This window comes from Trichosurus vulpecula, chromosome 2 (genome assembly GCF_011100635.1).
Source record: "Trichosurus vulpecula isolate mTriVul1 chromosome 2, mTriVul1.pri, whole genome shotgun sequence".
In the NCBI taxonomy this organism is placed as follows: domain Eukaryota; kingdom Metazoa; phylum Chordata; class Mammalia; order Diprotodontia; family Phalangeridae; genus Trichosurus; species Trichosurus vulpecula.
In genome coordinates, this window is record NC_050574.1 from 14,375,048 (window position 1) to 14,401,002 (window position 25,955).

At 36.8% G+C, this 25,955-nt stretch overlaps 1 protein-coding gene across 1 annotated transcript; it reads left to right on the forward strand.

The window, feature by feature from the left end:
• Positions 1-7,332: 7,332 nt before the first annotated feature.
• On the forward strand, positions 7,333-8,277 carry LOC118836266 (zinc finger protein 239-like). Its single transcript, XM_036743598.1, has one exon. It carries the CDS (start codon positions 7,333-7,335, stop codon positions 8,275-8,277), a length of 945 nt encoding a protein of 314 aa, XP_036599493.1.
• Positions 8,278-25,955: the final 17,678 nt, after the last annotated feature.

Here is a 25,955-nt window from a genome sequence, read left to right on the forward strand (position 1 = left end):
AGGGTACTCCTAGAACCCTGAAGGGGTTCTAGATATTGGCTAGCTCTGGGACCTGAGACTCATCTGGGACAATGAGTTGAGATAAGGACCTTCACAGCTTATATGGGCTACATAACAAGTTTTTATTAAGTGCCTGCTGTGTGCACAGTGAGCCAGGGATAGGGGATACAAGAACAAAGAATGAAAGGCATTTTCCTCAAAAGGAATTTACATTCTAATGGGGGAGACAAGAAGCACACATATAAATACATATATAGCATAAATACTTCGGAGCTCAGGGCCTACCTCAAACACTTGCTAGCTGTGTGACTCTAGGTGAATCACTCTCACAGCCTTGGTTTCTATAAATTATATCTAGCCATTATACTACCTATGTCTAATCTTTCCCTGCACATGAATTTCTTCTGTAGCATCCTTAAAAAAATGGTCACCTAGGTTTTGCCTAAAGTCCAGTGTCCTTGTTCTTTCTTGATATTTCCTCTAAAGTCCAATGCTGATGCTAGGATGCCCTGCATTCTACCCAAACCTAAATAAAAATGCCCTCTATAAAATGATGACAGGTGGTCAGTTACTTTTCTGCTGGAGACAGACGAAGAACCAGTTTACTATTTCCCAGTTATCTCCATGCCCTTTCCCTACTCCCATCCAATAACTCCCAGCAACACCCTATAGACCATCCCCCAGGTGTCATTGACCTCACCCACTGGTCCTTCTGAGCATAGCCCCTTTCCCTGGAGAGAACTGTAGCCTAAGATTCTCTCCATCCTCAGCCCTTATTATTTGCCATGAGTAGGGCTTCCAGTTCCCAAAACCAATTGGAACTCCCAGTTGGAACTAAGGAAAGTTCCATGGATATTGGGGAGACAAGCTCTGAGAGACTTCTGCCTAGGTGAGTACATGAAATCACATAGGAAAGAACTGTTATCTAGGGAAGTCAAAGTCTCAAAATAATTCTGGCCACACTTTTGACATGTTGGTTGGAGAACTCTCATTGAAGCCATCGAAGCCAATTGAGATGAGGCCATTACTGATGCTAACTGGCACACTCTTTGCCTTGTACAATGCTCTTACTTAAAAAGAGAGGGGAAGGAGAGTAAAAGGGAGGAAATTCAATTGAACAAACATTTATTAAGTTCCCACTATGTTCCAGGCACTGTACTGAGCATTGGGGATACAAATAAGAAAAATAAATTATCTACCCTTAAGTAGTTTACAGTCTAATGGAAGAAGAAAAGAGAAAAAAGAAAGCTGAAAAGGGAGAGCCACCAAGGGGTGCCCTACTTGTAGGAGAATGATGTTTAAGTCTAAACCAAGCAGAACTACTGAAGGAAAATTTTACCTGGAAATTTCTGAGCCCTCTATAATGGAAGACTTCAGGAGGAACTTATTGCTTAGCCCTCCCACCCTCCGATCAGAGGAAAGAGGTAACTGTCAGAGCTGGGAAGTTATTGACTAAGTCATCAAAAGCTAAGTCAGTCTGCCTGGTGATGAGATTTCAGGTGATCAGCTTACCCTGGGGAGAGCGTGATGAGAAGAAAAAGTACAAGAGGATAGGATAGAGGGAAATATGCATTTAACATTAATAACTTTTAAAATAAATTTTTGCTGATGTATCTTATATCAATATACTATTTTATATTGATATCTTTTTGGTATACACACTTAACCTAAATTTCTTCCCTTCCTCATTCATCAGAAACCATCATCCCATGTAAGAAATAATATTTTTAACAAAAAAGAGAAAAAAAATTTCAGCAAAACAGATGCAAAAATGTATCAAAAAGCAATGTTCCATACCCATGGAACTCTCACCTCTGAGGAGTTTGGAGTGGGGGTGTCTTCTCATAACTCTTCTTTGATGCCGTGCTTGTTCTTTATAATTCTTCAACGTTGACTTTCAGTTGTTCTGTGGTGGTTGTTCTTTTCCCTTTATGTTGTTGTAGTCATTACATAGGTTATGTTCTTGGCTCTGCCGACTTCACTCTGTATCAGTTCATGTAAACCTTTCTATGCTTCTTTCAACATATCCATGGTATCTTACAACATAGTAGTATTCCATTACACTTGTGTACCACAATTTGCTTAGCCATCCCCCAATTATAATGGTATCTACTTTGTTTTCAATTCTTTTGCCACCACAAAAAATGATGCTGTAAATATTTTAGTAGATCGGGGGATTTTCTCCTTATCTATGACATCTTTGGGATAGAAGAAACCTAGTAACAGAGCCTCTGTGTCAGAAGGTATAGATATTTTAGTCATTTAATTTGCATAATTTCAAATTGCTTTCCAAAATGGTTGTATTAACTCACACCTCTGCCAACAACCATTAGTTTACCCACATTCTCACAAGCCCTTCAATGCTGATTATTCCCATCTTTTGTCATCTTTGATGGTTTACAGGATGTGCGGTGAAACCTCAGGGTTGCTTTAATTTCCATTTCTTCTTATTAGTGATTTGGAGCATTCTTTGATGTGCTTATTAATAGTTTGCAATTCTTCTTTTGAGAGATGTTTGATCATATCCTTTGACCACTCATCTATTGGGGAAAATTTGGTTTTTACACACACACACACACACACACACACACACACACGCTCACACATGCTCACACTTGGTCATCTATGTATCTTGGCCACCAAACCCTTACATGAGTAATTGGCCACATCAGTAGTTAAGGGAGATAGAAGAAGATTGTGTGCTTGGCAGCGTAGCTATTCCCGTGAGATCAAAGGGGCAATACATTACTTACGACAAGCGATAAAGAATAGGGCAGAATGTACTTGAACAGTTAGAGTTCTTTGTAACAATTAAAGTCTTTTGTAGCAATTAAATGTTGACAGAAGATACTGAGGCAAGCCAGCTATTTTAAATGGATTCTGCATTTCACAATGGGATCACATGTAATAAAATATTGAATTAGAACAAAATAAAGTTAGTTATGTTAACTCTGAACAGACTACTCAACTCATAAAACTCCATTTTTAACAAAAATAACAAAACCAAATTAAGATCCTAAAACATCCAATCTCTGAAAAGTAGCCATAAAGGAACCCCCAAAGAAAAGAGATACCTAGTCCTGACAGATTCACAGGAGAATTCTGCCAATTTTTTTTAAAAAAGTAATACATACTACACAAATTATTTTCAAAAACTGAGATAGCACTCCACCAGTCTCTTTCTCTGAGACAAATGCTATCCTAATGCCTAACCCAGAAAGAGACAAAAAGAAATATAGACCAATCTCATTAATGAATATTGATTTTAAAATTTCCAAATAAAATCCTGTCAAACAGACTATAGCAATTTACTCAAGAAATTGTTCATTATGAACACTCACAACTGTTAATGTGAACACCAATAGAATGGCATAGCTTCCAAATGCACAGAGAAAAAATTCACCACATTATAGGGAGAAATGGGCAGTAAGAGTATGCTAGTGAGTGATTTCAGTGTATTCCCGTCAGACCAATATAAATCTAATAAGAATACGAATAAGAAAGAAGTTAAGGGCCTGAATAAAATTTTAAAAGTGTTAGTTATAATAAACCTCTGGCAATTACTAAAAGGAAAAAGAGGAGTATACACGTTTCTAAGTACATCACCTCTATTTTTGAAAGATATTTTAATAGATGTCTTTTGTTTTTATATCATCAGAATTTCATCTTTGATCCCTTTTCCTCTCACATCCATGGACAGCCTCTCCTCTGCAATGCAATAGAGTGGAGGTATTTTCTTATGTATCTTGTTCTTTATCACTGGATCTTGGACCAAGCTTGGACTGAGTTATTTATCATTTCAAGATTCATTTTGTTCTTTGTAAAAAAAACATTAATTTTATTATTTTTCCAAGCATTTATTGTCTCTCCCTCCCATTTCCCCCTTCAACTGAATGACAACAACTAAAAAAAAAAGGAAAAAAGACATTATAATAAATGGATATGGTTGAGCAAAGTGAATTTACTCATTAATTGTGTCCAAAAAGGTATGTCTTGACCTACAGTTTGAGTTCATCACTTCTTCATTAGAAGTTGGGTAGCATGCGTCACCAGAGTCTTCTAGAATACCAGTTGGTTGTTGTATAGGTTGGTCTTCTAAAGTCTTTCGCATTATTTTTTTTCTTTGTAATGTCATTATATACATTGTTCTCCCGGTTCTATGCACTGTACTCAGCATTAATTTCAGTTCCATTTGAAATGATCAGTTTCTTCTTATGGGGCAGTAATATTTCCTTACTTTAATTATATACCATAGATTGTTCAGCCATTCCCCTACAGGTGGGCCCTCCGTTAGTTTCCAGCAGGATCCATTTTTATTGCTTTATCATAATTCTTTCCATTTATGTTCTTGTAGTTATTGTGTCTATTGTCTTCCTGACTCTGCCTACCTCACTTTGAATAATTTAGCGGAAGTGTCCCATGCCTCTGTGTATTCATCATGCCTGTCATTTCTCATAGCATTGTCATATTTCATTATAGTGATTTACCACAATTTGTTTAACCATTTCCCCAGTTGGTGGGTATATATTTTGTTTTCTATTCTATGCTACCACAAAATATGCTGCTATAATAATAAAAATAATAATAGTTAGCAATTACATATACTTTAAAGTTTTACCAAGTACTTTACATTTTATCTCATCACTTGATTCTTCCATCAATCCTTTGAAGTAGGTACTATTGTTTTCCCATTTCACAGGTGAGAAAACTGAGACTGAAAGAGATTAAGTGATTTATCAGGGTCATACAGGTTACTAAGTATCTGACACAGGATTTGAACCCAAGTCTTCCTGACTACAAGTCCAATACTCTATACATTATGACATCTAGCTGCTACATATATTTTAGAATATATGGAGTCTTTCTTTTTTGTCAGTGATCCTCTTGGGATATGTGCCTAGTAGTGGAATCTCAGGGTCAAAGGATTTGGACATTTTAGCCACTTTATTTGTTTTCATACTGTTTTCCTGAAGTGTTATTCACAGCTCCACCAATATATGTGTGCCTGTCTTTCCACAACCCCAACATTAACTTTCCACAACCCCTCATAATTATGATCATCATTATTGTAATAGTTATAATAGCTAACACAGTGCCAGGCACTGTGCTAACATTTTACAATTATCTCATTTGATCCTCATAATGACCTGGGGAGGTAGGGGCTATTATTATCCAGATTTTACTGACAAAGAAACTGAGGCAAAGAGAGGTTAAATGGCTTGCCCAGGGTCACATAGCTAGCAAGTGTTTGAGACTAGATTTGAACTGAGGGTCTTCCTGACTCCAGGCCCAGTACTCTGGCCACCGCAATACCTGATTGCTCTTGTTTTGTCATCTTTGGCATGGGATTTCGACAAAAACTGAGAATGCATTTGGGTACAAAAACCTCTAGAAAACAGAAATATAAAACACATGCTTTACTAATGACAGTATAATAAAAAACATGTTTAGTAAAAGACCTTTTAAGAAAGGAATAAAAATTAATTAGAAACTAAATATTTGAATCCAAAAGAGAAAAAAAAGGCAAAGTCATAAGAATTTAAGCTGAAATAAAGGAAAGTACCCAAAACTACACTGTCAAATTATATGCCAACAAAATCCAAATATAGGAATACAGCTTAATCTGTGAATGAGCTCCCAGTGGGGGTGGGGGAAACTCAAGATCACAAATTCTATCAAACATTCAAAGACTGATTAATCCAATATTACGTAAAAGCTAAAAATAGGAAAAGAAAGGATCTCACCAAAATAATTTTATTGTAAAAATCTGGTTGTGAAACCTAAACCAGGAAAAGTAGAGAAAGAAAATTACAGACCAATCTCTCTAAGGAATATTAATGAAAGAATATTATATAAAATATTAGCAAAGGGTCTACAATAACTTATTAAAAAGATGATACACTATGACTAGATTGAATTTCTAACAATGTAGGGGTGGTTCAATATAAGGAAAACTGTAAAAAAAAACCAGACCATACAAAGAACAAAAATTATTAAACCATGTATCTCATTAGACGCTGAAAAAGACTTTTAGAGGAAAAAATTCTGTTCAAAGTAACTACAAAATATATAAAATATTTCAGTTAGCCACCACGACTCGCACAGGAACTCAATATAATAGTGAAACACTTTAAACAGAAATAAAGATTGATCTCACACTATTCTTCTGGGGCCTCTCTTCCCCATGATCTCTCAAAGCCTTTAATCATAACTGTAATTCTTTTTAATGCCATATAATATAATTATTTTGGACCTAGATATTTATTATTATTTTTTAATTAACAAGAATTTGCCCTCTCTTCCTCTGAACTTTCGCCTCCCTCCACTGGAAAAAGAAAAAGAAAATCTCTGTAACAAATACACATAGCCAACCAAAACAAATTCCCTCAATAGTCACGTGCAAAAATGTGCATCTCACATTGAATGTCTAGTGCAGGGTTGGAAAACGTTCAGCCACATGTGGCCTCCAGGCTAAAAGTTCCCCACTCCTGATCAGTCCATTATCTTTCTCTTAGGAGGTGGGCAGCATTCTAAATCATCTGTCCTTTGGAGTCATGGTTGATCATGGTGTTGACTAGAGTCTTTCAAATTGTTTTTACAATGTTATTGCTATAGTAGAAGTTGTCCTTTAGAAATTATAGAGTTTTGCTCACTTCACTCTTCATTAATTCAAAGTGAGATTCAAAGGATGCTCAATCCAATCACCCCTTCCTCATTTGTATAGACTTCTACTTGCATCCCGGTTATATGATATAACTTTCTTCCCATTTCTCGGCTTTTCTTTCCTAGCACATCCTCCCCCCTTTCATTTCTTCTTTTAAAAAGTCACTCTGAGGCTCTCTCATCTTTTTTGGCTCCCAATCTGACCTCTGCTTAACTTACAGTTCTCAAGGGATGCTTGTGTCCTCCCTTTCCCTTCTCATTAGACTATGAAAACTTTATCCTTATAAAATCTTCCAGCTGCTTACTTGTCTTTACCTTTTTGTTTCTCTTTACTCCAGTGTTTGTATCTTGGAGGTTGTACTTATCTCTGGTCTTTTCATCAGGAATGCTTGGAAGTCATCTACATCATTAAAATGGACCTGGAGACACACATACGTATAGGTGTATATTTGTATGTATTTATATTTGTTTTTATCTTTTTTCTCCCTTCAAATGGGGAGACTAGGCCAGAAACCAAGGAGTCTATTCCAAAGATGAGAATTTTCTGTGATTTCAGTTTGAAAGAAATTGGGAGATGGGGTACCAAGGTAGAGAAGAAGCAAGGCAACTGGGAGAGTCATTCTAGACAATTAAAGATTACTTTCAGACAAACTCCCAGTGAAGGGAGAGATGATAAATGCAATAATTTTGATCAAAGAGTCGTGTCAAGAGACGACTGTTTTTGTGCGACAGAAACTTCTTAAACAAAAGAGTCACAGTGAATGGGATGCAACTAAAAATGTCTTCAGACAATATTCAGGTCTAATTCAGTACAAGAAAATCACCTTAGGGACAGGATATTCTAGGTATAATGGATTTGAAGAACACTTTAATAATCAGTTAGAGCTTATTCAGCATCATGGGAAACATACTGGAGTGAAAGCTCTTCAGTGTAATGAACCAGAGATAGCCTTCGGTTTGAGCCCAGACCACACAAGACAACAGAAAATTCCTACCGAAGAAATGCCCTATAAATATAATGAACGTGGGGAACCCTTTGGCCAAAACAAAAACCTTATTTACAATCAGAACATTCATACTGGTGAGAAGCCCTATCAATGTCATGATTGTGGGAAGGCCTTCAACCAGAAGTCCCGTCTTATTGTACATCAGAGAATTCATCCTGGAGAGAAGCCCTATAACTGCAATGAATGCAGTAAAGCCTTCAGTCAGAGCTCACATCTTATTGTACATAACAGAATTCATACTGGAGAGAAACCTCACAAGTGTAGTCATTGTGGAAAGGCTTTCAGAACAAGGTCCACTCTTGTTGTTCATCAGCGAATTCACAGTGAAGAAATGCCTTATAAAAGTAATGAATGTGGGAAGACCTTTAGCCACAGTAGAGCTCTTCTTAGACATCAGAACAATCATATTGGAGAGAAGCCCTATCAATATGATGAGTGTGGTAAGGCCTTCAGCCAGAGTTCTCACCTTGCCGTACACCAGAGAATTCACACAGGAGAGAAACCTCATGGGTGTTATGAATGTGTTAAAGCTTTCAGGGAACATTCATCTCTTATAAGTCATCAGAGAATTCATACTGGAGAGAAACCTTATGAATGTCATCAGTGAGGAAAAGCTTTCAGAACAAGCTATTACCTCACTGTACATCAGAGAATACATAGTGATGAAATGCCTTATAAATGTAATGAATGTGGGAAGACCTTTGGCCGTAGTAATGACCTTCTTAGACATCAGAATGATTGTACTGGAGAGAAGCCCTATAAGTGTAACGAATGTGGGAAGACGTTTAGCCAGAGCTCAGCCCTCATTAAACATCAGAAAATTCATACTGGAGAGAAACCTCATGAGTGTCATGAATGTGGTAAGGCTTTCAGAGGACACTCATCCCTTATCTGTCATCAGAGAATTCGTACTGGAGAGGGACCTTATGAATGTCATCAGTGTGGAAATCTTTCAGAACAAGATCTAACCTTGTGGTCCATCAGAGAATTCATACTGGAGAAAAGCCTTATAAATGTGATGAATGTGGAAAGGCCTTTGGCCAGAGCTCCAATCTTGCTGTACATCAGAAAAAATCATTCTGCAGTGAAATCTCCTGAATCTAATTAATGTATACATGCCTTTTGCTATGGAACATAGATATGACTAGATATCAGAAAATTTACCGTGAAGATGAAGTCACAAAAAAGTTTAACAATCTTTTCTCTGGTTCATTAATTCTTACTATCTAAAAATATTCTGACATTCATATAATATGGTTTCTTTAGCCTTTCCCCAATTGACTAGCACCCTCTTTGTTTGAAACTCTTTGCTACCAAAAAATTTGCTTCTTTGAGTAAGTTGGTATATATCAGACTTTCTCCTCCCCTCTATTATTGACTTCTGTGACGGATAAGCCTAGTAGCAGAGTCAGTGGGCCAAAGGATACAGACAAGCTTGCTCACTTCTCTTGGGAAATTACAAATTGATCCTCGAAATGGTTGGACCTTTTCACTTCTCCATAAAAATTGTATTTATGTGTCCATTTTCATTCAGCCTCTCCAACATTGAGGGGCAGCTAGGTGCTGCAGTAGATAGAAAACTCAGCTAAAAATCAGAAAGACTCATCTTTGGGAGTTCAAATCTGGCCTCAGACACTTCCTAGCTGTGTGACTCTGGGCAAGTCACTTAACCCTATTTACCTCATCTGTAAAATGAGCTGGAGGAGGAAATGACAAAACGCTCCAGTATCTTTGTCAATAAAATCCCAAAATGGGATTACAGAGAGTCAGATACAACTAAACAACAACTGCAATATTGATGATTTCCATTTGGGGGGATCACTTTTGGCTATTTGTAAAGTTTGCGATAAAATCTTAGAGCTATTTTGATATTCATTTCTCTTACTATTTGGAGAATTTTTGCATGTTGTTTTTTGTAGTTTGAAATTCTTTTGTGAACTGTTTCTTTCCTTTGATGACTCATCTGTTGGGCAATGGCTCTTGGTGTGATATCTTGGTGTCAGTTCTCATGGTTGTCAGTGATACTGGTTACAAATATTTCCGCACTGTATGATTTTTCTTCCTTATGTCTTCACTGGTTATATTTACGCAACTTTAAAATCTTATGTAGTTAAAATTATTATTGTTTTTAAAATCATCTGCGCCCCTTGTTGGGTTAAGATTTCTTCCTCAGTCAGAATGAATAGTACCTAACTTTTTTGTCTTCTAAATTTTTATGATATGCTTTTTGTAGTCAGATCAGTTTAGGTGGTTTAAGGTGTAAGATGTGAGACTAAATTGTTTTCCAGTATTCTTAGTAGTGATTGTAAAAAAAAAGGGAGGAGGGTCTTTTAGTAATTTATAATCTTTAGCTTATCAAATAGCGGACTCCTATTTTCATGTCCTTCTCCATCTTACTTGATTGGTCTGCTCTAATGAATTTTGTGTGAACTTATATAGAGCAAAATAAACAGAATCATGAGAACAAAATTTACAATGACTACAATGATGTATAAGGTGGGGTGGGGAGAGCATCAGATCAACCTCCTTATCTCAATAGGACAAAAAGGTTGAACACATACATATACCCTCACACAAAATGACCTTAGTGTAGAAATACATGAAACTCAATGGGAAAAACAGATAAGGAGAGGAGATTTAATAGAGAGGATAATAGGGGGAAGGGATAATAGATAAAAGCAAACAATTTTGGAGGATGGATCCTGGAGGGAGAAAAATAGAAGAGCAAAGAACTGAAACTAAGAAGGTGGCTATCAATTGTTAATATACGAATTGTGGTACATAATTATTGGAATATTATTTTGTCATAAGACATGATGAAAGATATTGTTCCAGAAAAACTTAAGAAAACTCATATGAACTGATGGAGAGAAAAGTGAGCAGAATCAAAAAACAGTTTATATAATGGCAACATTATAAAGAAAAAAAAACTTTGAAAGACTTCAGAATTCTAAGAATCTAATGACCAACTACAATTCCAGTGGACCAGTGATGAAGTATGTTACCCACCTCCTGACAGAGAAGTGATAACTAAAGATACATAATGAGATATATATTATTTTGGACTTGACCAATACGGGAGGGATTTGTTTTGCTTGACTATACATTTGTTATAGGGGTTTTGTTTTATCTTCCAATGAGAGAAAGAGGAAATAAATGCTTATTTATTGTAAAAATAAACATAGGAATAAAATGTTCATCTAGAGAAAAACAAAAAGTAGCCCAGGGATAAAGATGTAAGTAGAACAAAAAAATATGGAAATGACAGAAGGTATAGCCAGTGTTGGAGAGGATAACCATGGCTATAGTGTCATCTCAGTAAGGACTAATAGATGACAAGAAACAAAGGATGAAAAGAAACATTAATTTAAACATAAGAGAATCCAATCCCAGGACCAGTATTTCCAATTCCATATAGTAGTAATAATATTTCAAAGCCAGTAATGCCACCTCAATGTAGCAACAAGAAAATTATAACACAATATTATAGCAAGGAGCCAAGTCATTCTGTAACCTCCCTCTGCCATCCCAGGGCCTTCCTGTAAGCAATCACTCACGAATCCTAACTCTCTGTTCAGCACTCTCTCCTGCAGCTCTGTAGACTCCAAGTTCCTGCTCCTTCTCCTTGGGCTGAATTCCCATTCCTGTTGCTCTCACTGCCTCAGTGTCCTCTTTATGTCTGCTTCTGGATCCTGCCACTCTCAGTTCTGCTGCTCTAAGTTCTGGGCTCTCTTTTTATACAGTTCTAGGTGGCATCTGATTGACTAGAACTGTGCATATACCCTTGGCTCTGGTCTTAGCAACTCCCTTTAGAGCTGTGAGGGCTTAACTAGCAAAAGGGTGTGGGCCTGGGGCCTCACATCTAGTTAGTGAAAGGGTGTGGGCCTGTCTCTAATCAGGCCTCCCTTTGTTGGCCCCACCTGAGGCCTATTCAATGGGCAAAAAAGATCTTTCACGTACTGATTGACCTTACACCACCTAAATGCCAAAGATATGGAATATAAATCAGACAATAGAAGTTGATATTTGGCAGGAAGGAAATAGGATCAATGAAGGGGGCTAGACAAAGATTAGAAAAATTATTAGAAAAAGGCCCAGAAGAAAACAATAATAATAAAAGAAATAGGAGGGGATCAGAAAAGAGGGGGTTTTATAATAATCACTTAACAGAGAGGAAAAGTGGGGAGATATAGATAACTAATTAAATAAAAGGAAATGAAAATTTAAGTAAAACCCCCAAACTAGAGAAAGGATTCTAAAAAACCAAAACAACAACAACCACCTCTGCCCTGCCAAACAAGATGAGAGTGAGGGAAAAGTCTGTGGTGCTAGCATCGCATCAAAGTAATTTAAGAAAAATATTATAGGGACAAAGAAATGGTCTAAAAATGAAAGGGGAAAATAATTTTAAGACGATATTAGAGGCAAAAATGGAGGGGGAACACAAACCTAAGTCTAATAACTTTGAATGGGAATGTATTAAATAACCCAATAAAGTAAAAGACAATGGCAAAATGGAGGACAGCACTCTATTATTTGTTGATTATTTGAAAAATGTCTAAAAAGTAAAGACACACATAAAATCAAAATTAGAGGCTGATACAAAATCAAATATGAATTAGATGAATCCAAAAAAATCAAGAATAGCTATTTTTCTAAGAGAAAAAAATATAAAATTTCACAATATCAATAAAGATTAACAGGGCAATTACACTATACTTAAAATCACTGATAATAAATCAATAGTAACATTAAACTTACATACACTAAAGGGTATAGTATTTAAATGCATAAAACAAAAACTAACTGACCTGCAAAATGATTTATATAGTAACACCTAAAAGCATACTAACTAATATGTTAACTGATCCTCACAGTTGCTTACTTATAATATACTGAGATGTGAACTGATCCTCACAAGAATCTTGTAAAGTAGTACTACAATAATACTAGAGGTTAATGTTTGTCTCTGGCTGTCAATGCCCTTCATAACCTGAGTCTTTCCTAACTTTCCAGCCTTCAGTCTTTATTCTTCTCCACATACTCTGTGATGCAATGATACTGGTCTCAGGACTGTTCTTCACTCACAGCACTCACATCTCTCAACTCCAGGTGTTTTCACTGGCCTTCCTCCATGTGTGGAACATTCTGCTTCCTTGTCTGTGCCTCCTGACTTCCCTAACTCCCATCAGGTCTTAGCTAAAGTCCTATCTTCTCCAATAAACTTTTCCCAGGTTTCCTTGATCTTAGTGCCTTTCCTCCGAAATCACCCCAAATTTATCCTGTAAATATCTTGTTTGTAAGCTGTTGTTTGCATGTTTTCTCTTTATTAGGCTTCTTGAGAGCATGGATTACTTTTTTACCCTTGTTTGTATCCCTAACACTTAGCACAGTGTCTGGCACTTAGTAGATGCTTAATAAATGCCAGTTTAGTGACTCAGGATGTAAGAGAAAGATAAATGAAAGGAAAAATGTAGAACTTTCAAACTATTAAAATTGGAGCTAAAGGAAATTTATAACACCTTCTGAAAGGGACTATGAAAGAATGTACATACTCTCAGCATCATGTAACATTTGTACCATGTATTAGAATGAAGAGAAACTGCAAATAAATGCTTCTAAAAAGCAGAAATTCTAAACATATCTTTTACAGATCACAACTCAGGATACATGAAGGACACAGACCTAAATGTGGATTTGATAATAAAATCCTAAATAATAAAGGGCTCCAAAAAATTCAAGAAGTTATTAATAACTATGTGAAAGACCACAATAATGATAAGACGACATACCAAGATTTTTGGGATGCAGCTAAAGCAATATGTATAGGAAAAATTATATCCCCTCAAAGAACATTGAAATAGAACAAGTGCATTGATGAAATGAAATGAATGAAAATTGGAGTGTATTAAAAAAAGTGGAAATCCAACAAATACTCAAGTTCAAACTAAGCAAAAAAGAGGAAATTTAGAAAACTAAAAAGAAGCAGATAAATTAGAAACCAGAAAAAATACACCATAGAACTGATAAAACTAACAGTTTGTTCTTTGATATGACCAACAAAATTGACAAACTTTTAGCTAATCTGATTAAAAAGAAGAGGGCAAAAAAAATCAAATCAACAAAATGGTCAATAGGCAGAATGACAACAAAGCTAGGAGAAACAATGCATTATCAGAGCTTACTATGTACAGTTTTATATCTACTCAAAAGACATAAAGGTCACCTACCAAAAAAATTATAATATCCAAAGTAAGAGAACACCAGCAGACATCTTATAAATCTTGTCTCAGAAAAAATAAAATTGCCATGGAGTAAATACCAAGGAAAAATGATCCTGTATCAGATGGATTTACAGGAAGATTCTTTGACAGAATCTTTTAAACTTTTTACCCCAAAGTTGGGGTAGCTAGGTGGTGCAAGGGACAGAGCTCTGGGCATGGAGTCAGAAAGACATGTCTTCCTTAGTTCAAATGTGGCCTTATACACTTCCTAGCTGTATGACCCTGGGCAAGTCATTTAACCCTGTTGGGGCAAACCACTCCAGTATCTTTGCCAAGAAAGTCCCACATGGGGTCGCAAAGAGTCAGACAGAAGTGAAAAATTAACACACACCAATTCCAATACCACACAAATTATTCTCAAAATTAGGAAAAACAGCATTAAAATGCCAAATTCTTTTTTTTGTGGGAAATATAGACCAAATACCTAAACCAAGGAAGGATAAATCAACAAGAGAGAACTGTAGACCAATATCATTAATGAATATCAACTAAAAACTTTGAAATGAGTACTGGCAAAAGATTTATTTTTTTTTAATTTAAATTTATTTATTTAACATATTTAGTTTTCAGCATTGATTTTCACATCAGTTTGAATTACAAATTTTCTCCCCATTTCTACCCTCCCCCCCACTCCAAGATGGCATATATTCTGGTTGCCCTGTTCCCCAGTCAGCCCTCCCCTCTATCACCCCCCTCCCCTCTCATCCACTTTTGCCTTCCTTTCTTGTAGGGCAAGAAAAATTTCTACGCCCCATTGCCTGTGTATCTTATTTTTTAGTTGCATGCAAAAACTTTTTTTTTTGTTTTTGAACATCTGTTTTTAAAACTTTTTAGTTCCCAATTCTCTCCCCTCTTCCCTTCCCACCCACCCTCCCTAAGAAGTCGAGCAATTCAACCTAGGCCACACATGTATTATTATGTATAACCCTTCCACAATACTCATGTTGTGAAAGGCTAACTACATTTTGCTCCTTCCCAACCCATCCCGCTTTATTGAATTTTCTCCCTTGACCCTGTCTCCTTTCCAAAGTGTTTGTTTTGATTACCTCCACCCCCATCTGCCCTCGCCTCCATCATCCCCCCGCCTTTTATTTTTTTTTTTATCTTCCTCCCTCTTCTTTCCTGTGGGGTAAGATACCCAACTGAGTATGTATGGTATTCCCTCCTCAGGCCGAATCTGATGAGAGCAAGGTTCACTCATTCCCCCCTCACCTGCCCTCTCCCCTCCTCCCACAGAGCTGCTTCCTCTTGGCAAAAGATTTATACATAAAATTATTCATTATGATTAATTTGGATCTATACCATGGAGGCAAGAATGGTTCAACAAGAGGAAAACAATTAACATAATTATATAAAACATTTCCAAACTACATGATTACCTCAATAAAATCACAACAATGATTTGTCAAGGCACAGCACTCAATTTATGCTAACAAATTTACAAAGTAAAGGATCTTTTTACAAAGTAAAAGGATCTTTTTTTAATATGATAAAAAATATGTATCATAAACGAAAAGCTGGCATTTTGTACAATGGAAAAACATGAGATTATCCCCAGTAAATACAAGAATAGAGCAGGAGTTCCCACTCTTCCCAATATAATTTGATCTAAATCTAGAAATTTTTTTTTAGCAATTTCAGTGAAACATTAGGAAGAAATTAAATACATGAAAGCAGGTAAAGATGGGAGACAAACACTATCCCTATTTGCTGAGAACATGATGAGTTTTTAGGCAATCATGGGAAATCAGCAAAGAAACTAATGAGATAATGAGGAACTTTAATCACTTTCAGGCTATAAAATTAATGCACAAAAATCAATGGCATTTTTGTATGGAAATAACTTCAAAGAGACTATAATAAAAGGGAAGTCCTATTCAAAGTAACTAAAATGCATACAATATTTGGTAGTCGTTCTAATAAAACACAGTCATTACCTTCGTAAATAGTTATAAAATGTTCTCCTAAAATTTTTTTTTAGCATTGGCAATAAATACTGGTGGTTGTTTTGATTGAAGAGACATGCTCATTTGATTCATTTCCAAGAAAATGCCTGTCAAATACTGAAGTTTGAATGATCATAGTTTATCAGTTGTTCTCTCAAAGAAAAATGTTATTGAATGGAAAAAAAGTGGCTAGTTCAGCTAGATACTCAAACAATCCTGCGAATGCTTTTCTTCTAGATCAGTGGTGTCAAATACAAAAAAAATGAATCCCTGCCACTGCCTATTAATTTAGATAACCACAAATTAACATTATCTAAATTGTTTATTTTGTTAAAAATTTCCCAATTCCATTTTAATCTAGTTCAGGTTGCACTCTGGAGTTTTGCTGTAGCTGCTTGTGGGCTCTGAGCTTTACTAGTACTGGTATGCAGTGGAAGCACTTTTTGTGTACATTCGATTTTGTCATGCAGCATATTAAAAGACTCATACTCTATGGTTGAGATTGAACAAAGTTAATCATTTTTATTGCTTCATCAAGGACATTCTCAAGTGAAACTGGTTCTTTTTTTTCTCCTGCAAGTGTCTGGTGATAAAAGACTATAACAACTGGGTGCACTGCCTTGATTCACCCAATAGCGATAGCAATTTTATCCACCTTTGCTTTTGACCATCATCAGCTCAAATGTCAAGACAGTTGTTCTAGCATAAATGATGAGATTCCAAAAAGTTATTCAACACTGACATTTCAGTACCTTTTGTGTTTCTTGCCAAGAATTCACACAAAAGATCTTTCATGATTAGTTGGTGTTGACACCTGAAGAATACAAGCAAACTGGCAAGTCCAGCAGTCTGTAGATTCACACATTTGCAAGGCAAATGCACAATTCTGCAGGTGAGATTTTAACTCTGTTTTCATGTTTGCAGCTCAGTCTTTAATTCACACATCATATAGCCTCTGAAAACTCCTATGCACATTCATGAGAGAGAGAATTAGAGTGAAAAAAGCAAATAACATTATATTGTTATCATAAAAATAGTTTTGACCTCAAGGATTTCCTGAAAGGGTCTTGGAAACCCCAAGGGGACTGTGGACTACACTTTAAGAACTGCCACTCTAGTTCATTAAATTAGAAGTATTTAATAAACTATGAATGAATTTTAATGAAGTGAATCAGTTAATTAATGAAAAGTGATTACATGTTCATTAATGAGAAATAAATTATGGCAAATGTACCCCTAGATTGATACAGAACTTGGAAAGATAAAATTAAATTTATAATAATGAGTCAAATGGCAGGCTGAGTTTGGGTGACTTACAAATGTTGTCAGATCCCCAGATCTTCTAACTTGCTTTTAAAAAATTTTATGTAGCACCTACTATGTACCAAGCACTTTATGATGATGGTCTCATTTGATCTACACAACAAGCCTGTTATATAGGTGCTATTATTATCCTCATGTTCCAGTTGAGGAAACTGAGGTAACCAGAGGTTAAATGACTTGCCCAGAGTCACATAGGTAGTAACTTAGGCTAGATTTGAACTCAGGTCTTAGTCATAGCACTCTATCCACTGCACCACCTAGCAAAAAGATTAGACTCGCTGAAAGCTTAGGTGATGGTTTGCATTTTTTTTAGTAATAAAGTATTTTTAATTAAGGTATATACATTTTTTTTGGCATACTATTATTGCATACCGTAGGGTGTAGTATAGTATAAACATAATTTTTATATGTATTGGGAAACCAAAAAATCATGTAATTTGCTTTATTGCAATATTTGCTTTTTTCCTGGTGGTTTAGAACTGAACCCACAATATCTTCAAGATATGCTTGTAATAATAATAATAATAACAGCATATGTTATCTCATATGATATGCTTCCAAATAGAATGATTAAGAGTAGGAAAATAGAACAACATGAAATTATAGAAGAAACAGGGATACAAAATGGAGCAGAAATGATCATTAAAACAAACAAAAATAATCAAAGAGCTAAAAAAGAGATCATTACGTATGCATGACAGATAATTGCACCCAAATCAGAGAGACTATAAAAAAGGCAGTGATGGATTTGGATCTAAAACTTTTAAAGGTGGAAGAAAAGTAAATAGAAGAGAAGCTAATAACTAGAGCATTGGCAGCCCACATGTGTTTTATATGTAGTAGGTTAAAAAAATGGATAACCCCTCATGATATCTGGCCAATATCAACTGTATATTACTTCTTTGCCACTTGGCTCAGTTTTTAACTTATTTTTATGTGCCCCACTGCCCAGCTCTAGAGTGCTACAGAAGTATATTTAGATAATTTGTTATTAATGTTGAAAATAATATTATTTAGCTCACACCCCAACCTAATTTCATTAAATATTAGCTATTTAATGAATTGGAGAAACTCCCTTTTCCATTAGTAATTATACTCATTTTTCTATTACAAAATAAATATTGAAATTTTTTAATATATAAAATTTATTAACAAGTGAAAGTAATTTCATTAAATATTGGCTATTTAATAAATTGGAGAAACCCCCTTTTCCATTAGTAATTGTGCTCATTTTTCTATTACAAAATAAACATTGAAATTCTTGAATATATAAAATTTATTAACAAATGAAAGTAATAAGAAAGCAAACATACATATAACTGTCTACAATACTTCTGTTATGACAGATGTCAGAGTCTGAGTCATCTCAAGCCTTCAAGATGTCTCTTCACTTGTAAGGAAACATCATGTCACATCATTCAATTTAGTCCAGGTCTCTTAAGGATCCAATTGATGCATTCATTATGTTTGTGTAAAAAGTTTAAAATTTGATATTTGTAGAATTATCTATCTTATTTTTTGTAGTTGTTTTTGTCCCTTTTTGGTTAATAATACATCGCTATGAAATACATGTATGTGTATGAACTGCTTTTTCTAATGTCAATGTATTTGCTTTAATGTTCAGGTCACATATTCATTTTGAAGTTGTTGTGGCACACGGTGTAAAATCCTGGTCTAAGTCTAATTTCTTCCTTATTGTTTTACAGTCTTCCAGCAGTTCTTATCAAATATAGAGTTCTTTCCTAATTAATTTGTTTTGGGATTTATCAAACAGTGGGTTTCATTGGTTCTGATTTTCCCTTATCTAGTCTGTTCCATTGATCTATTTCTTTGTTTTTTTTGACCAATATGAAATGGTTTTGACTGCTGCTTTGTAACATGGTTTGAGGTCTGGAAATATTGTTGTCCCTTCCTTCTTACATTTTTTTTCACTATTTTTCTTGTCATTCTAGATCTCTTGTTCTTCCAGGTACATTTTTAAAAATCTAGGTATATAAAGTCTGCCTGTGGCAGATTCGATTGATAGTAGTATGTGGTAGACTTGATCTGATGGTTTGATTGGTATAGTGTTAAACCTGTAAATTAATTTTGGTATTACTCTCATTTTCATTTTATTGGCCCAGCCCATCCAGGAACACTGAATATTCCTCTATTTAAGTTGTCCTTTATTTCTTTAAAGAATCTTATGTAATTGAATCTATGCAAATATTGAATGGGCTTTGGTAGAGTGATCAATAACTTACAGACTATATTCCATAATAAATTCAAAATGGATATGTGAGCTGAATATTGAAGATCATGCAATAATTTTTTTTAAAGATCATACATGTGACATACCTATGGGTAGGAAATATATTTATCTTTTATTTTTAACCTCGGAAACAAAAAGCACTTCCACACAGAGAGAAGAACAGAAAAAGCATCTTCATACCACTTGTTTTTTTTTTAAAGTAGAGAATAATTCCACATATTACTTTCAAAACTGTCCTGTTTGTGCATCTTTTTGAACCTTCTTGTGTTATTTGCTATGCACTTTTTAGGGAAAAAATGTGGTTTTGTTTCTAAAATGTTATTACAAAAAAATCACAAAGTAAACAAAATGTAAAAGGCTAAAAGTGTTCTTTTAAAGCATCCTGTATATAAGCAAAGGCATACCATTAAAGTTCAAGTCCTGATAGACGTCGAAGAATTCTTGCTTCTTTTAAGCCTTGATAATTTTCTGTTACTTACATTCACTTTCTGATGTTTTCTTACTCATGCTTTAAATATTTTCCCCAAATACAATATAGTACTCTTTTAAATACCAATAGAACCTTGAAAGAAGCTTAAGAATACACTAAGATTATCATATCTAAGTGAATCAATTTAACATCACAACATTGGTTTCTCCAAACAAAGTATTTAAAAAATCATTCCCTTGTTGAGTGTTAAAAATAAGACATTTTATCTTTTGGAGCGAAAAAGAACTTGTGCTAGAATATACAAATATTTAGCCTTAGTAAAAAAAACAAGTTAACATAATTTTTTTTTCTGGCAAAAGAAAATGTTTTTCTTTGCCAAAATATAGTCAAATGAAAACAGTGTATATTACAGGTATAGAAATAATCATAGTGAAATAGGAGAGATGGGGAATTTTGTGGGGAGTGGAATGGCATGTGTGCACATGTGTGTGTTAGAGTATAAAATACTTGACAGATATTCCTGAAAGAAGTCACTTATTATATCTGTACCCACACCTTTATCCCTCCTCTATCTAGAGGCTTCCATTCATTCCTGTTGGAGTTTTGCTGCAGGGACTGGTAATGCAAAGGCCTTAAATAGCAAAAGTTGTTTTAGCCAGACACTCATGTGCACAACCACAAAAGGTTTTCTTAAGACTCAGGAGCAGCTGTTAACTCACTTCATACTTCAAGGCATCTGCTCAGTGAACCTCTCCCCTGTGATCATCAGAGTACAATCCAAGACCTGGGTTCCAAGAAAGAGTGTTTCCCTGCCTGAGCTCCTACCACCCAGGCATCCTCCTGGAAGACATCTATATACTCCATGCTACTGGAACTGGGAAAGCAGCAGCCTCAGAGACCTTGATCTTCTCCACCTCCCCCCACCATAGATGCTAGAAAACATGCTCCTCTTTTCTTTGCATTAAAAACTAATTCAATGGTCCTCTTTTTTTGGGGAAAGAACCATTGCTAAATCCCCTCTTTCTTCTAGTGTCTCTTCCTATTAAAAACAGGAAAAAGAAAAAAACCCTTGTAACAAATGAGCACTGTCAAGCAAAATAAATTCACACAGAGACCATGTCCAAATGCTTGTCTCATTCTGTGCCCCATGTCCATCACTCCTCTGATGGGTGGTGAGTACCAAGCTTCCTCACTGGTCCTCTGAGACATGCTTCTCATGAGTTCTTCAGTCTTTTAGAGGGGTTTTTCTTTATAGTATTGTTGTCCTTTTGTAAGTGGATCTGCTCACTTCACCCTGCATCATTTCCCACTTCCAGGATTCTTTGAAATTGCTGTTTTTGTCCTTTCTTATGGTGTAATAACATTTCATTGTGATCTTATATCACAATTTGTTTACCCAATCGATGGGCAGCCCTATAGATTCTTAGGTGCCTTCTAAAGTGTGTTCTTGGGCAGCTAAGAGGTTCAGTGAATAGAGCACTGGGCTTAGAATCAGGAAGACTCATCTTCACATATTCAAATCTGGCCTCAGACCTGTGACCCTGGGCAAGTCACTTAACCCTGTTTGCCTCAGGTTCTTTATCTGTAAAATGTGCTGGACAAGGAAATGGCAAACCATTCCAGTCTCTTTGTCAAGGAAACCCCAAGTGACTATTGAGATATATGTGTATATATATGTATATATATATATATATATACACACACACATATATATATACGTATAGATAGATACAGATATATATCAATAGTTGTATATTTCCGTGTTACATAAAAAGATCTACCTGTATGATACAACCAATACATACACTATATACATGTACATATGTGTGTGTATGTATATGTAGATACTTACATACATACACATATATCATAAGACTCCTTTGGGAAGGTGATGCATGAGGCCATACTGTGGACCCCCAGTGGAGGGGGGCACAAATGCAACATATCAGCAAAGAGTTTCTACTGTATGATGTTTTATATCAAGAAACCAGATGTTGTCCAGTGCCTAGCACAGTGCCTGATGCATAGTAGGTGCTTAATAAATACTTATTGATATATTTTAGACCTAAGGGTACCTGGAACACCTACAAAGTAGGCAGTGGTTTCATATTTATCTATCCCCACCTATATTTATATGTATATGGTGCTGGTTCTGCTTGCAATTACTTAATAATTGTACAATATAAGTCATATCCAACATCACTTCACAAACAACAGGATTGAACAAAGAGAAGGATCTGCTTTACTATTCCCCATTTCTAACTTTACGAGGAGACTAGATTGTGTTTATGGGTTTTACATTTCTGCTTTATACTGGCGTTGAATCACCAAGAAGATGAGGGATTTGACCTACTTGAAACATTCATCATACACACAATCTCTCAACTACTATTATGTTTTCTAATCAGTAAAGTGGCAGTATATTAAAAGACTTTTAAAATTGCAGCTCCTTCTAGATTCCCCAAAGTGTATCTATACTGTTCTTTAAATGGGCTTTCTCCTCAGGAGTCAAGTTTAACTTCACAACATTTGAAGTGCCATTCTTTCCCAAGACATGTGGAAGACATCATCCTTAATTCTACATAGGCCCTTAATAACATGGTGGAAATGAGATGCCCCATCTTAAAATTCTTCATTATACTTTCTGCCAAATCTGTCACAAACAATCCAATGGCCCAGGCAGTGGTAGTCCTTCAGCTTGATTGTCTCATAAGTACTTTCAACCACCTCTTTATTAACATCTTTCCAATGTTCTGACTCAGCATCAGTTCCTAAGGAAGGTTGAAGATTCTTCAGAGAGACCTCCCATAACATTCACACCACTCTACACAGGAAAGCTAGAGTCTCCACGTTCCCCAGGACCTTCCATGGTAACTTGAAGAGTGGACACTGAGTCTCTCCGCCAGTAGGTAATGGAAATGGGCAGAATCCAGATTGTAGTCACTTCCCATAGCACAGTTTTGGGGACAGCCACTTTGTTTCTGGGCCATGTTATGGCAAAATATCCACTAGTTTAAAACAAAATAAGCAGCTTGCAAATTGTACTGTATTTGACAATATTAGGAATAATGAATTTAAAGATGTTCACCTTATGCTGGACCGAATTAAGATGACTCTCTCTCTCTCTAGCTGACACGTCCCAGCCATAACAACAACCAGCTTTGAGTTTGCAGTCACATTGTAGTCTGTGCCAGAGAAAATCTTTGGCTGCCATGTGTGTCTCTCCCTTTAGTTTGTCTTCTATGACATGGACAAGGTTTGATTCATTAGTCAGATCCTTTATTTAAGATACTGATGGCACCGTGCCATGCCAGCTGCACCAACTGATTACAACAGTGATCTCATTATGGGAATCTAGTCTTCCTTTATGACATTCACAATCAGCTAACAGTTCTCATCTTGGATCTGGAGAGAACCCAAGCTTGAATGAGGTTCTTGGTTAGGGTTTGAGGAGCTCTGAGATATGAGGCTGCTGCTTCTGGACTCGAGTCTCAAAGATCTCTTAATTGCTTAATCTCTTGGTCTCTTTTCAATCCTCATCCTTCTCAACCCGTCCTTGCATTTGCTTTTGTTGACCACACCCTCTCTCCTCTGGGTTGTCATGACACTCCTCACTCTCCGTTCTTCTGCCTGTGTGATTGCACCTTCTCCATCTCCTTTGCTGGTCCTTCATTCCCATTCACATGCCTGCAGATGCTCCCCAAGGCTTCTCTTAGGTCCTCTTCTCTTCTTATACTTTCTCTTTTGGTGACCTCCTCAGTTATCTTTAAGCAGTTGACTTCCAGATCTCTACCTCCAGCCCCAGTCTCTCCTCTGAGCTTCACTTCAACATGACCAACAGCCTATTGGATATTTCCAACTGATTGCCCCAGAGATATCTCAAAGCCAAAATGTCCAAAATGAAAATCATGATCTTTCCTCTGAAACCACAATTCCGAATTTCCCTCTTTTTGCCAAAGGCACTACTATTCTTCCAGTATCCTGAATCTGAAACCTCCCCGTTATCCTTACTTCTTGTCTACTTATTCAATCAGTTGTCACAACTTTCAGTTTACATCTCTACACCATCTGAATTTTACTCCTTTTCTCTGCTGAACCGCTACCACCTTATTTCAGACCCTCCTTCTGTCTCCCCTTGCTTGTTAGGAGACCTCAGTAATCGGAGACCTCGGTAATTGGAATCCTCGGTAATCGGCATCCCTGCGTTAAGGTTCTCACCACTCCAAACAGTCCTGCAAACCACTGACAAACTAACTTAACTTTAGCAGAAATCCAGCCATGTCAGTTCCCTACTCAGTGAATTCCCATAGTGTCCTATTGCCTCTAGAATAAAAAATTAAGTCTTCTTTTGGGCTTTTAAAAGCCCTTTACAACCTGACCCAACCTACCTCTTTCCAGTAACGTTGGGTATCACTCCTTCTCCCACCGTTTCCAATTCAGTCAAATCTTTGCATAAATGTTTCCTCCAAATAGCAACCAGATGGCATAGCGCAGAAGAAAAATGAAAATCCACCTTTATTAAGCATCTGCTATATTCTAGGAACTATGCTAAGCACTTTACAAATGTTATCTCATTCGATCCTCACAACAGCCCTGGAGGTAGGCAATTATTATCTCAATGTTACAGCTGAGGAAACTAAGGCCAACAGAGGTCAAGGGACTTGTCCAGGGTCATACAGCTAGTAAGTGTCTAAGGCTGGATTTGAACTCAGGTCTTCCTGCCTCTAGGCCCAGGGCTCTATTCACTATAGCCTGGCCATACTCTTGTTATGGTAAGATGAGCAAAAGACCCCAAAGCGGTGGCTACTCATGCTGCTGTCATGGTGCAAGATAAGCAAAGCACCCCAAAGGGGTGACTACTTCACGCCAAGAAGCCAAGTAATGGGTCACATAGGTTTGGAAGCAGCCAATTTGTCACCTCCAAATGCTGTCATGAATAAAGTTGGCCAGAAGAAATAAAGGCATGCATGGTATATGTGTGTGTGTGTGTGTGTGTGTGTGTGTGTGTGTGTGTGTGTGAGAGAGAGAGAGAGAGAGAGAGAGAGAGAGATTGAGAGAGAGAGAGAGATTGAGAGGGGGATGCCCCCTAACTCTAATAGACTAGCTTGCTAATAGCAAGAAGTGGTCTTTATGACCACCTTCCTATCAACTTCCTGCCTCAGATTCAGCTCTGCAGCTCCCAGCCAGGACCCCTGCTCTCCTGATTGAGAGAGTTCTTAACTAACCCAGCCCAGCTCAGCCCAGCCCAGCCCAACTTCCTGCTGCTCTCTGCCATCTTCATGCCCTGCTCTTCTCCTCGCTTTTCCTCTATAGTTCTGGAAATGCTATCAAACAGACACTATTCCCAATAGACACCTTTTCCCAACTTCCCTGTTACTGTCCAGGGAACCACCATCCTTCCAGTCACCCAGGCCAGACACCTAGGCGGCATCCTCTTACCCCCAGCCATATGTGATCATCTGCCAAGTCTTGTCTATTTCAGTCTTGTTTTGACCTTCCCAACATCCCTATCCCCTTCTTTCTTCTGACCCTGCCACTACCCAGTGCAAGTCTTTCACCTCAGGCTTGGACTATTGTTATAGCTGCTGCTTGATTTCCCTGCCTCAAGTCTGTCCCCACTCCAGTCCCTCCTCCTCTCTGCTGCCAAAGTGATCTCCAAGTTCAGGTATGACCATGTACTTTTTATATTGAATAAACTCAAGTGGCTCTCTATGCCAGCCAGGATTAAATATAAAAATCCCATTAGGCTTTTAAAGCCCCTTATAATCCTCCCTTTCTGTCTTTCCTCCTACACCTTCTACACCTACACCTTCCTCCTCCACTCTGCAAACCAATGACACCTCAGTCCGTCCCATGCCTGGAACTCTCTCCTTCCCCAGCTCTTGTATGCTCCCTGGCACCCCTGGCTGCCTTCAAGCCCCAGCTAGCATCCTATCTTCTGCTAACAGCTTTCTCCATGCCGCTGAGTGCTTGCGTCTTGGTTCTGTTGATTAGCTCCATTTGATCTTGCACATATCCTTTTTGGACATGGTTGTTTTCACGTCCCTTTAG

Coding starts and splice junctions, on each gene's coding strand:
- LOC118836266 (XM_036743598.1), top strand. CDS start 7,333: ATGATAAATGCAATAATTTTGATCAAAGAGTCGTGTCAAGAGACGACT.